The 13428-nt window shown below is 48.2% G+C and overlaps 1 protein-coding gene across 2 annotated transcripts in view; it reads right to left on the reverse strand.

Annotated features, from left to right (window-relative positions):
• The window catches only part of LOC125986114 (A-type potassium channel modulatory protein DPP6), a 42472-nt gene extending 29415 nt beyond the window's left edge, over positions 1-13057 (reverse strand). Inside the window, exon 1 of one of the 2 annotated variants that reach the window (XM_049749539.2) lies at positions 12938-13057. In XM_049749539.2, the coding sequence (XP_049605496.1) occupies positions 12938-12994 (57 nt within the window). In that variant the 5' untranslated portion in view covers positions 12995-13057. Of the gene's footprint in view, positions 1-7900; positions 8058-12937 lie in introns of those variants that run through there. The other variant, XM_049749537.1, reaches the window with a different exon arrangement.
• Positions 13058-13428: the final 371 nt, after the last annotated feature.

A 13428-nucleotide genomic window follows, 5' to 3' on the forward strand; every position in this document is an offset into this window, starting at 1 on the left:
ATTTGCTTTTAGGTTAGGTCCGATTGATTGACAGATTGATTGATTCATGACATGATTCCTAGAATGATTGGCGTTGAATTAAGACAGTAGTCCACTAGGGCGCAGCAGAATGGTGCAGTTCATGTTGCTGAGCACAAACACGCGCTTAATTTGCATGACGCTCGAGGTGCAGGAGAGACCAACTATTAGGAATGGCCCTCACCGGGACCCAGCGCACGATTGTCAACAAAGGAGCAACCGTGACGCATCTTGATGGGCTGTCTTACATGATGTTTTGCAGCTGGCTGTCTAGGATGCATTCTTCTGCGCCTCTTCAAAGACCAACAGACCCCCTTGCCAACATGGTGTCCAGGCAGACGGGTCACAACATCCTCTCCTTCATCGATGACATTCTGTAGCTGTACCTAATGAAGTGTCCAGTTGGTGTATTTCAACATGCGCACCCTCAACATGCAGCGTGTTTACCCCCCCCCCCCCCCCCCCTTCCCTCGCCTCATCCAAATATGTATTTCAGACTGGTTGTGAAGGCAAAAGCGTGGCCGTCAAGAACATTCACATTTGCGAGGGCATCCAACCCATCAGTGATTTATGACGGCTGTGTTCTCATTTCATGCTAGCACGCCTTACGCAGAGCCTCCCAGGAATGACACACACACACACACACACACACACACACACACACACACCATATTGAGTGCACATGCCTTCAGCGGGCACGCGGAGGCGGCAATCCAAGTGACAATCTACGCGTAAACATCGACAGAGACTCACATACGATATTTCTTTGAATATCCAAATAGCGGCCAACCTAAATGTGCTCTCTAATTTATGATTTTTGTCATTAAATTCTTTTTAAAAATGTGTTGATTCAGCTTTAAATTCTTTTCTTCTTATTTTAAATGTATTTTTAAAACCCTCGTGTGTTCTCTCCATTTGATGGACTCGCAGTAGTGCTTTGCCACAGGCGTTGATATTGGTGCAATATTGAGCCAAGAAAAGCGCTTTGGGGCGCCATCAAAGTTGACACAAGTCGTACGCCAACGAGCAAGCGTGTGCAGCGAGAAATGTGAGTGAGCTTTGACCTTGTCAAAAAAAGAAGAAAGCCTAGACGGGAGAGCAAAGAGTAGAAAAAGAAGCTCGGCTGTGTGAGAGGCAGAGAAGCCATGAATTTTGAGCACCGTGCCACATTTCTCTGATGGGGGCCATTTTTCACCGCGAGCACTATCATAAACCTGCACGCACCTTCAATCCCGCGCCGCTCGCTTGGGGGGGGGGGGGAGTGGGCAAGGAAGGGGGCGGTGTAATCAATGGGGCCGTATAAAGCGCATATTTGGAAGAGCGAGAAGAAGCCAATTTGCAATAGAGACGTCGAGCTAGCGCATTTCAAAGCGGGATTTAAAAGGCAAGCCGTGCTCGCTTGCTGTTTTTCCCGCTCTGAGCCGTTGGGGTTGGAATGACGGGACGGGGGCCGCTGCCATGCCCGCCCGCTCTCGGACTACAAATCGAGACTTGGTTCTCATCTCTTTGCAGCAGCCAATAACAACTTATTGCTTTGCTCGTCGTTGCGGCACTGATTTCATTGTTGTTCCATATGGAGGATAAATACTACACGAGTGTGAGGCTCCTTCCGATGTTTAAATGTTGCTGTTCATTCATCCGTCCATTTTCCGAAGCACATCTTTTTGGCAAGTACTTTATGACTGCATCTTCTCAACGCTGTGATTCATTTGTACTTTAGTTGCCACTTGATTGTCTACGTGCGGATTTACTGCAGTGCTTCGATACTGCACAGCGCATATTAAATTTTACGGACGCAATGAACGTATTATTTACAGCTTCATTTCGTGTCGTAAATGTACCGGTTGATGAAGAAAATGCCACTTTTGCGACCGGTACGACTGCTCAACACAAAAACTTTTCATGATGGACAACCGAGGAAGTTGGAGGAGCAAGAGGAGCTGGATCAGCTGACACACACATCAACATTCATGCAGCGAGAAGGCCTAAAATAAGACTACGAAAGCCTCGCACATCTCACTTCTCTCACCTCCGACCACGCGTCAACGCTCTCGCACGGACAAGAGAAGAAAAGACGGCTGGGGAATTAAAAAGAAAAAAAATCCCCTGAGGCTTGATTTGTAGTTTTGACAGCTCAGCGAGATGTCGACAAATCCAACAGTTGATGGAGAGTGAGAAAGCAGCTATCGAGTTCAAAAGGACCCAAACGTGCTACAAAACTGTTTGCTCGGGGCTGTCCAGAAACGTCAAACACGCAACTTCCACCGTTCCGCGCAAGTCAGCCACCTTAATCGCAGCGCTTCCCAGAGGATAAAGAATATATACGTGTCTGGTTGCATGCGGGTGCCGCAAAGAGCAAAGTGCAGCACTCAGTCTCAAGTGAGGAAACACGAGCGGCACTTGGTTCCGCCTCAAAAGCGGCAAAATGGAGAAATTGCGTGCCACTCGGCTGCACAAGTGACACATAGCGTACCGCAACACAACATTGGAGAGCGAGCCAAAGCGCCAAGTCAGCAACGCGGGTCAACACAAAGGCCGCAGGAACAGCGCCGTTCGCTCTACCGGAACGCTGAGTCGTTCGCATTCGATGGCGCCGGCGTAAATCATCGTGTATTGTCTTTCGAGCGTCGTACATCAAGAGAGTTTTACTTGACAAGGCCTGACGGGGACTCTTTCAATCAATCGGCCTTAATTGCCTCGATGAAGACGAATGAGCTGCAGTCGCGTGTACCTGATCAGTATGCGTGGCGCCGCACAGCCCCACGTTGGTGCTGGCCACTTTGGAGGCAGCCGCCTGCACGAGGCAATTAGCTACCAACCATGTTGTCGTTGCTCATTCTTAAAAAAAAAAAAAAAGTTGCCGGCGCAAGAGGAGCCCCGCAGGCGTCCCGGTCATAAAACCCGCCAATCCCGGAGCGGGTCAGCGGGCGCCCATCGATCACATTGCGTCACACTCGGATACGTGGAGATCCGTTCGGACTTTGCTCCCTCTCTCCGGCACACGCCGCATTCTTCCACCTCTACCTTTGTGCACCCGTCTTTCTTTTAAGAAACCTCCAAAGTGGGTCCAAAGATTTGAAAATGAAATCATGCAGCTGCTGACAGTGACACTCTGTATGTGTGAAGGATGTTGAAGTCCCAAAAGCAGCCATTCGTTCATTGCAAGAAGAAAATAAAGCACTTTCAAACCGGGCAAAAATAACTACTGTACATCACTTCAGGCCCAAGACTGCCCAAAGTCAGTAGAAACGAACGCCGCGACGAGATTTACAACCCCCCTCCCTCCCCCCACACAATTTGCCCTCGTAAATTGCGGCAACCATCTCCCGAGGATCGCAGGGAAGCTGCGGGCAGTGAGAATTTATGTTACGTTTAAAAAAAAAAAAAAAAAATGCAGTCGCGCATTAAAGTCAACACTAAACGGGCTCCATAAACACTCAAGTATGTGCACAAAAGTATTGGGACGCGTTTTGCATCCAGGAATTGAGATGCAGTTACTCAAAGCGGCCCATCGAGTCACGGCAAGTCTTTTGCTGAGGCAATTTAGCCAAACTCTGCCCGGGAATTGGCTGACAGAGCAGCCAAGAGGAGGCGTGGCCATCTCCGCCTTTTATTTGGCCAAATCCCCACTGCGGACGTAGCGGTGTCCCCTCGGGTTACCAATAAAGGAGGAGACAAAATGAAGAAGAAAAAAATTGCCCCGGAGGTCCAGGGAGGTAATTCCAACTTATTGGCCGGTTTGACGAGGCGCCGCCGACGCTCGCACTCATCGAGCCTCTCGACGACCTCTGAGGGGGGGGGGAAATCATGGCGGCTTTGTGTGGCGGGCAACACAAATCTCCGCCATTGTTTCTCGGTTTAGCAATTTGCAGTACTTCAGATTTGACTCCTGTATATTTTTGTCCAAGGTCAGAGCGCTCGACGGCCCGCCGGTTCATCTGGACCGTAGGGCTGGGCCGTGAGCGGTGGGGGCTTTGCCATGAGCAGGCACGCCATGACGGGCGGCCAAATGCAACCCACCGCATCGGCATCAGACGCAACCTTGCTACTGCCGTTCCGCCCATCTGCTCCTCGTCGCCCCGTCCGACAGATAACTGGAGCTAGTCCAACTTTAAAGCGGCGGACGGGAGGAAACAAAACCTGAAACGGAGTCTTTCTGGACAGTCAAGCGGGTCCTTGTTAGCACGCATGGAGTGAGTGATGCCCCCCCACACATATCACTGCCCAAAGATTAGAAGCAGGAGCGACGTGCACGAGGGACAAAGCATTGCCACATCCCCTCGGGCCGCTCCCCCCTCCCCCACCTCATCGCTCGGCAAGATGAAAAAGGAGCGTTGGAGTCTGACGGCCCCGAAGGTGAACGTGGCGTGCGTTCACAAGCAGCTCCTCGCGTTTGTCAGACGCGTGCTCGGCTCGTCGTTTGCCGAGGTCAGCGGTGGCGTCAAATATTTCATTTGCATGGCGCCCGTCGCCTTATCGCTTTATTTGAGCAAGCGATCAGGCGGCGGATAAAGTCGCCGAGGTTCAAATGTCTCCTTGGCCTCGCGGGTGATTGACGCAGCGTCGCCGGCGTCTGCCGTGTTTGCCGACGGCTAATGTGACGCACGGCGCCATAAACAAGGCAAATATTGGGCCAGGGTTAAGCTGGCCGCGTCGATACATCTCATCGACTCTCGACCTCGGCGCCTCTGCCCCGTTTTGAACAACGGAAATGAAAGCCGAGACTTGCCGTGCCAAAGTAACAAATATCAACAACGGAACTTTCTCCCGGTGCAGTGCTCACGTCATTCCTGTTTGTCCTTCGGGGAGAAAAACTGCAAACGTCAGAGATACCTGCCTAGACGTTTTCATCTCCATCTGAAAAATTACAGCAATATCGACGTAACTCATCGAAAGCTTTGCATGAGTCACCGTCATTAGAGCGACATCATCATCATGGTCGTCATGCAATTTCGCTGTGGGACAACAGCAGCGCAGACGTTCCCGCAGCGGCGCAATGAGCCGCGGCAAACCTGATTAGGGCTCGCCGTAATGGATGAACAAGACGGCCAGACGAGGGGGCGACTCAGGCTGCAAGCAACCAGGAAAATGAGCCACAAGTGTAGCCTCGGCTGATCTTCAACTCTATTCTTACGATACCCTGCGCTAAGCTTAAGCATACGTCCGCGAGCTAACGCTAACCACCTCGCCCCAAGGATCCCACTTTAATCCCAATTCTGACACTAAGACGCCACCCAAGGGCCGAATCCTGAAAGCCGAGCCACTCCATCTAAGCGCTACACTAAGCACCTAATGTTGCACAGGCGATTGGATTGGAGAGCTAAAGATGCCATCGATGGAGTTGTGGATATTTTCTCCCGGGCCAAACGTTGATGGCGACATCAAAAGCAGCTGCTGATTGATTTACAGCAGACAGTTTCCAAGCCGGGCTGGGCAGATAGTCGGCGAGTGAACTTTAAACTCAGCACGGGAGCATCCGCGTCCAGCTGACAGCGCCTGATGTTTGATTAAGCAGCACGTTGACCTTTGCGAGGCGTCGGCGGAGGACTAGTGGGGGGGGGGGTCGAGATGCACCCTCACCTGACAGCCTCCGACTTAAAGCCTCTCATTATGTCCAAATTCCATCAATCCAGCCACATTTTCTTGCTCGTTTTGCCGCCGGGGAAAAAAATGGAAATGTCACGCGCGTGCGGATGAGAGGCGCACTTTTGACAAAGATGCAACGGCTCGGGGGGGGTTAAGCGAGATGAAAGGAAGCGAGATGATGGCTCGCCGGCGTCTCCGGAAAGACATTCCGAGGCGAGTGGCGGCCGGCCTCTCATCAGCGCTCGCCAATGACAAGGCAAAGGTGAGCGAGCGCCACTCAAGCGTGCATCCGTCAAGAGGATCAAACAAGTGTCGCCGCAGATCTGGCGCTCTCATTACCATCCAAGCTGAGTAGGAGGCCACGCCCTTCCATGCTGACTGATGAATTGGATCGAAACGCTCCACCATGCTCAACTGAACTTGCGTGATTGTTTTAGCTTTCTTGTCTTTACCGCCATCAAGTGGCGCTGCTAGCCCGCTAGCCGCTAGCTTCATTTGCGCACAAAAGAGCGGGCATGATGAATTTGTTTCTTCAGTTGTGACGCGGCAACAGTCTAAATAAGGCCGGCCGCCTCCCCGGTGTGCGAGCAGATTGGGCCGACGACATGGCCGGCGAGCATCTGCCCCTCCGGCGGGGGTCTGCAAACGTGCCCATCGCACATTGGTTCCGCTTCACCGAGGCGCTAGCACAGAGCGCTACATATTCCGATGGCAGGCTCACTACAAAGTAATTAATTCAACAAACGAATCCCTAATTTTCTTTCATCTCTGGCCGCGTGTCGCGTAGGCCTTGGCGTGGCTTTTCCCGTTGCCAAATAAAGACAATCAAAGCAAGATGACCTTTGGCCGCAAAGAACTTTTGATGAACTCAACAGAGAATCACTTATGAGTTTAGATCCAGAGACAAATACGTAATTGTGCAGCGAGAAAAGGGCCACGAGGACTTCAAGAGCCCTCCAATTAATTCAAATGAATCTCCAACATCTATAGGATGATTAAAAATGAATCGGTAACGACGTGCGATTATGGTAGTAAGGAAGTTCCTGCGAGCTGATGTGCCTCCAAGTATGGAGCAAACGCACGACAACAGGTGCTCGCTCACTCGTTCATCTTCAGCCCGGCGAGCTTTAATGATCTCATTAGACGGCCCAGCCGCTACAACAAAGGGGAGGGAAAGGGGGGGGGCTGGCATCTTCTAATGGAGGCATCCAAACACAAGATGGACACAACGGCGAGGCTAATCGAATTCTCCGGCCCGCTCCCCGGAGACCATGTGACAGAGTGCATTGCACGCCGCTCAACCAATCCCACATGGCAGCTTCCAGAGCTTCCCCGGCAAGACGACGTGAGGCCGCCGGTGGTGACAAAGTCATGCGCAAAGTGCTTAGTTTGCAACATCGGGGCAAACACAACATTGTTTATTTCCCGCGTGGGTGATTAAAAAAAGTGCAACTCAAACAAGCAACAAAGGCACATTTGAAAAAGATAGCTTTTCTCTCCGTTGACCTCAAGTGAGCGAGCGAGCCTGTCTACTCAGCAACAACATCCAATAAAGCTAACTGGTTGGTGACTGACTAACGAGCAAAAGATTTGTTTCTAAGCCTCAAGAAAAGCCAAAATTTGCAATTCTGATTCTCACGATGGCCTGGTGGAACAATATTTTGTTAAAAAAACTGAGCATCATCTCTGCTTCTCATTCATTCGATGCAAAAATAAATCACGACTTTGGTAAGACAGGTTCAAAGTCAGTCGTTACTTTTTCCGGTTTGCTTTCATTTAATCACGCAATCTCCAACTCTGATTAAGCGTCTCCTTGAATGTTTATGGAGCAATAAACAAATCACACTTCACTAGTGCAAAATGAGGCATCATATATCATCAAAAATTGCCCCAAGGCCAATTTTGAAGCCTGGAATTCATGACAAAGAAGTTAAATTTGTGATGTGAGCTTGACAACTTGTTGATGCAAGAGGAAAAAGTCAACAGCATTTGCAAAATAGTAAATTTCAGCACTGCTGGGTCGGTCAGCAACTAAAGCTCCACAGTCATCCAAGCGCAATATTCCTCAAAATCCAAAATTGAAGTATCCACGCACGCACGCACGCACGCGTCCACGCAGCAGGAGAACATCGTAAGCAAAATAAAGAGCTCATACAAGAGGACAAAACTTTCTTGAAGTGCAATTCACGTGCAGCGGAAAAGGGCGTTAACCCCCAAAAACAAATTCTCCGTTTCGAACATAAATCCACGCACGAAACCAAAGCGGGGCGGAGCAAAAGCGGAACGGCTCACTCACCAGCATGTTGCCTTGCATCTTGGCCGTCTCGATCAGATTCCTCTCCTTCATTCTGCAATTTGCGTGACTTTGTTTGGCGTGGAAAGCTTCACTCGTCGTGGGTCTCAAGCTCGGCTCGTCTGTGGTCAGTGCGTGCATGCGCGCAGGCGCGTGCGCGCGCGTGCTGATTGGCCAGGCAGCTGCGCGCTCCCCCGCGTAAATACAAAGCAACGCTCGTATACGGGGGGATCAAGTAACGTGATTTAGGGGGGGAGAGAGTATTGCGCGCGCACGCTGACTTGCAGAATTATTTCCACCGCTCCTCACATTACGGCAGCAAAGCTCTCTTTTCTATTCAGGCATAAATGAAGCTTCACTTCAAAATTAGCACTAAGATGCCAGTAGATGGTGCCAAAGCGCCATTTTGATGTCTGACATGGCCTTGGCCCGAGGACAAAACGAGTCCTTGATATTCCAATACTTTTTCCAGGCACAAAAACCAACGCGATCCCACTCCAAAGAAATGAATCGATCCAAAAAGCTTCAACTTACCGTCAATGAAGCAGTTGGACAGGCTAAGAATGTTTCATGGTCAAGCAGCCTTCGACCAACATGAATTGGTACTTGGGGCAGAGATTTGAAGCACTTTAGCGGTTGTTAGCGGCCTTGAGAAGAATAAACACACAGACACAGCTCAAGCCTCACCTCGCTCAGCGCCCTTCATTTCAGCTCAGTCCGCTCTATAAATCAATAACCCTCAAAGTCTGAATTTAGACAGTGCATTAAAAGCTGTGATGGCGCACCGCTGGAGAAAAATACAAAGTGAACAATTACACGTCTCACATGAATCCCATTCAGTGAGGAAAAAGATGAGGGAGTCGAGGGCGGGGGAGCTATTAATTGCAGTGTCAAAACAAGCTAGCGGGGCCGCAACAGCCAGCGGACTCAATAGCGACTCAACTTGTTATGGGCCGGCCGCCACGAGGCGTCACAGGAGGCGAAAGGACGGGAAGGAGAGAAAAAAGCCCCATGGCAGGCCAAAACGTCAGCCAGCAAAGCGGCCAAGCCACAGGGAGGCGAAAATTTGCTTGGACGAAACCGCTCAAATTGTTTCCACCAGAACTAAAATTTGTAGAGAAAGTAACAAAATCCTGCAAGTTGGCACTGAACTCGAGTAGCAATCAGTGGACACCCTCACAACTTGGCGGACTTCTCGCCTCAACTTTTTGATCTCAAATTTATCATTGAGACACTTTGTTGTATGTTGCAAGCATCTCCTCCTATTGGGCCTGCATGAAAGATGGCGGGCACACGTCTCCCAAGCCCAAGATCATTTGTACAACAGCTCGGGGCCGACTGACCTTGCCCGCCCCGAGCTGTCGCAGAGGACGGATCGTTACCGCCTCTAATGAATCCGGCAGAAGGGGGGGGGGGGGGGGAAAGGCTGTTCCTCTGCGCCGCCTTCATCTCAGTCACAGCCCCTGCATAGGGGGTCTATTAGCGCTCGTGCCGTTCTGCGGATGCATTTGCTTCATAAAACTTTGCTGGACTTCTCTGCCTGGACCGGAATGGCCATTTTGAACACGCACCAAAATGCAAGTCCAAAACGTCTCCAAAGCACGGCTGTGTTGACGTAACCATCTATAATCAAAACTTGTGAGGTCAGAGGCCACTTGAGCGCATCACAAGACAGAGAAGTTGCTGTGGTTATTTTCCAATTTATCCTCACCCCATGGTGAGAATTGTAATCAAGCAGTTGGCTGGAGCAGCAGGCGTCTGTCAGGAATTCGAATGGGCTTCACGACTCCACGCAAAGCCTCACAAGTGTAAAATGAACAGAGAAGTCCATGTCAAGCTCAAATTTGGACATCAGTTTGTCAGCCACGACAAGACACAGCTCGCAAGAGTGGTGGGAGAAAGAATTCCAAACGGCAATGACGACGTTGCTTCCACGAGACGTGTGCAATTAGGAAAAGCGAGATGAAGCTTTTAGTCATTGTCACCCCGCTGCCGTAAGAAAGCAAAACATTTTGCCGCTTGAGCTGGCAGGCTAATGATAAAAGATGAGGCCTTTAAGAAGATCCGGGCTCGCATTAACGTTCAAGTCCGAGCATGGTGTCAAAGGATGAAAGCCGGCGCAATTCTAACAAGCATTAAAGTTGACGGATGGCTCCATTAAGTTGGCCACAGGAGGCCGCCGCATGCCGATTCCCTTACTTTGATTCCAGTGGAGGCCTCCCGTGTTGGGTCGTACCACAAGCTGACATGGCCGCTCGAGTTCTGCACTCGGAATGTTTTTATCGGTGGGAAACATCAATATTTAACCAAGACGGCGACGGCGTTTATGTTGTGTGCTGCAAACGCATACACTTATGAGCGCCATCATTTATCAAGTCAACACATATCGGCCGCCGCCAGCTGCAAGTATGAATGTGTTTGCAATAAATCCAGAAAATTGCCCGCATCTGTTTGGCGGCAATGGGATGTCACACAGTTACAAGTCAATACAGTGCTACCTTGACTTACAAGCTACAATCCCTGTCTAAGTTTGGAACTCAATTTACTGGACTTCAATTTTCCCCATTGTAATAAAATCAAATCAGCAAAATGTCATCCAGACCACTAGGAGGCGCACACACATGACAAAAGTCCCCAAAGTGCAATTTGATGCACATTTAACAAACCAAAACAACAAAACAATACAAAGAAATAAATGTTTGCAAGAGTTTCGGCCTAACATCACCTTCGTAATCAGCACCACAGGCTACGAGCGCTAACGAGAACAAAAGCTACAAAACTCCCTGCTGGTTGGGTCGCATCATCACAAGATTTTTTTTTAAACGTACATTTAAAGGACAAAAGCGGAAAATAATGAGCAGGACAGGAGTGATAACACAGGATCTAAAATTGTGCTATCTTCCAAAAACAACCCCCCCATAAATCATGCAAATAATTAATCCTTGTGCAGAATGTCACGTGACCAAACGTGAACTCTAATTTCCCCCTTGTTTGAACTAATTTAAACACACGATATGATACAGGCATCACATATGATAGACTTAAATATTAAACAAAAGAGGCTCCAGTTTGTAGCTGTCAGTTTTCGTGATTATTGGGACAAGCCACTTATTGATTTTCAGCCACCACACGTGAGCCAAAGTGAAAACAAATGGCGACGTTTGCAGTCATGCTCCAGGGGGAGAAAAAGCACGTAGAACAAATGTGAGGTACAGCGACAGAAAAAAAAAATCTCTGCAGGTGTCAATGAGATAGTCGCACCTCATTCCAAGAACTTATCTGCAGTGTTTCTTTTTCTTGTCTTGGTTTCTATCTGCTTTAGGAATTTGCTTTTCACACTCTATAAAAGATGAATAATTCCGCCTGAGGCGTAAAAACTTTATTTGCACGTCTATAGGTTTTATGGTGCTATCAATATTGCAGATGGAGCTGTTTATCTGCTCGCCGGGGAACGCCAAACAACAAATATCAAATTCAACAAGAGCGAGCGCTAAGCGAGAAAGATGCTGAGAGGAGGGCCGCTCTGTTTTCACGCGTTTTTCTCCATATTCGACTGTACGTGTTATTTAAATAACATAAATAAATAAAAAATAAATATTTAAATAACACAGAAAATCACAAACTCATCCACGTGTCAACAGAATAATGTTCGTCCAAACAGACGGAGAAAATTGACGATGAAGACGATAAGCGGAAAGATTTCCGGCGCTAATTAGCGACGTGTGGCCGACAAATCGGCGGCGTGATGGAGACAAACGTTGGGCCGCCGGAGGATGTCGATAACATTTCCATGGAGTCCCGCGAGGGTGTTGAAGGAATAAACGTGCACGATGAAATCCCGCAGCGTCACAAGCCAATCCATACTTGGCACGTTGGCCCGTGCCGCCGCTAATGAACGAGGCCGCCCCGCAGCCCAACATCTTGTAGCAATACATTTGCTGCTTTGGCAAACTGCAACAAGAGCTCAAATCACACCCGGAATAAACCCTGGAATAACACTTGGACTCATGCCCAGAACAACACATGGACCAGAAACAAACCTGGATTAAGTCTTGTAATAAGGCCAACAATAACATTCTGAAGAACTCCTGAACAAGTCCTGGAATAAAACCAGGAGGAACCTCATATTTAACATAACGGGAGTTTACGAGGACAGCAATATTTTTCATATATCCTACAAAAATCGTCGCAGTATATTCAACATAAAAGATAAGTTATATATACATATATATACAAATACTTTCTGTTGATGGACAGCAAAGTCACTGAGGCCAACGAGTTGTGTCATACTGCCGCCTTGTGGCTAAAATCAGCACTACCGCTATTTTCTGTGCAAACAAGAAAGCGCTGAGAAAGCGCTGAGAAAGGGAAAGGAAGCGTTGGGAAACCGAAATGTGACGTCACACAAAGCCATATATATATATATATATATATATATATATATATATATATATATATATATATATATATATATATATATATATATATATATATATATATATGGCTTTGTGTGACGTATATATAAAATATATATAAAATGAAATATAATAAATATATTAAATTAAATATATTAAATAAATAAATTATATATATATATATATATATATATATATATATATATATATATATATATATACAATTTATTTATCTATTATCATTTATTTATTTATTCTTTGTGCAGACTTTTCACTCCGTCACTTCATTAGGGACGCCTCCTCCAGTACGACTGATTAGTTTCACAATATGGAAAGACCTCAAGTGCCTACTGAAGTCAAAATATGGGAACGTGAGCTCCGCCAAGGACACATAAGACACTAAACGTGTCGTGAATTGAAATGATCTTGCGATTTTGCGTGTTGATAGCGCATACCAACAATTACGCACGCACACCCGTGGGGTTTCTTATTTCGCGTTCCACCCACATTCTCTTGGTTTTCTTCCCCCCACTGTCTTTCACATTTTCATCTTTTCCCGCAATCGCCCCACTCCACACACACACACAGCTTCGCGACATAAGAAGAACAAAAAGTTCCATCCGACCTTCTCCCCCTTGGAGCATCTCCGGTAAGCATTGGTGGCTCCCGCAGTTTGGTTCATGTTGCCAACTTGTCGAGTTGATGTTCAAGTCTGCTGGGCTGGGTTCCACAACGACCTGCTGAGTCTGGGCTGCAAGTTGGTTTGTTTTCTTCAGATGCTGGAGCGCGCGCCTGTGCGCTGCGAGTGAGCCCACTTTGCGCTCGCTCTTGTGGCTGCATGCATACGATAGATGCGATTGCGCATGCGCAAAGCATCTCGCAACACTTGGCGAGAGAGTCTGTCAGAAGCATCTCACGCGCTCAATGGTCCATCCCTTAGTGAAGTTGGACCCATTATATAATATTGCACTGCTGTGCACAACTAAGTTGTGCAAGTTCAACAACTGGGACATACTAGGAGAAGGATAATGTCACAGTCATGATGTGCTTTTCACCATGCACTTGTAAAAGTGAATGATTTGGGTGTACAGTGTGAGTTGCATCCCCCTGAGGAAA

This window comes from Syngnathus scovelli, chromosome 18, assembly GCF_024217435.2.
Source record: "Syngnathus scovelli strain Florida chromosome 18, RoL_Ssco_1.2, whole genome shotgun sequence".
NCBI classification, from domain to species: Eukaryota; Metazoa; Chordata; class Actinopteri; order Syngnathiformes; family Syngnathidae; genus Syngnathus; species Syngnathus scovelli.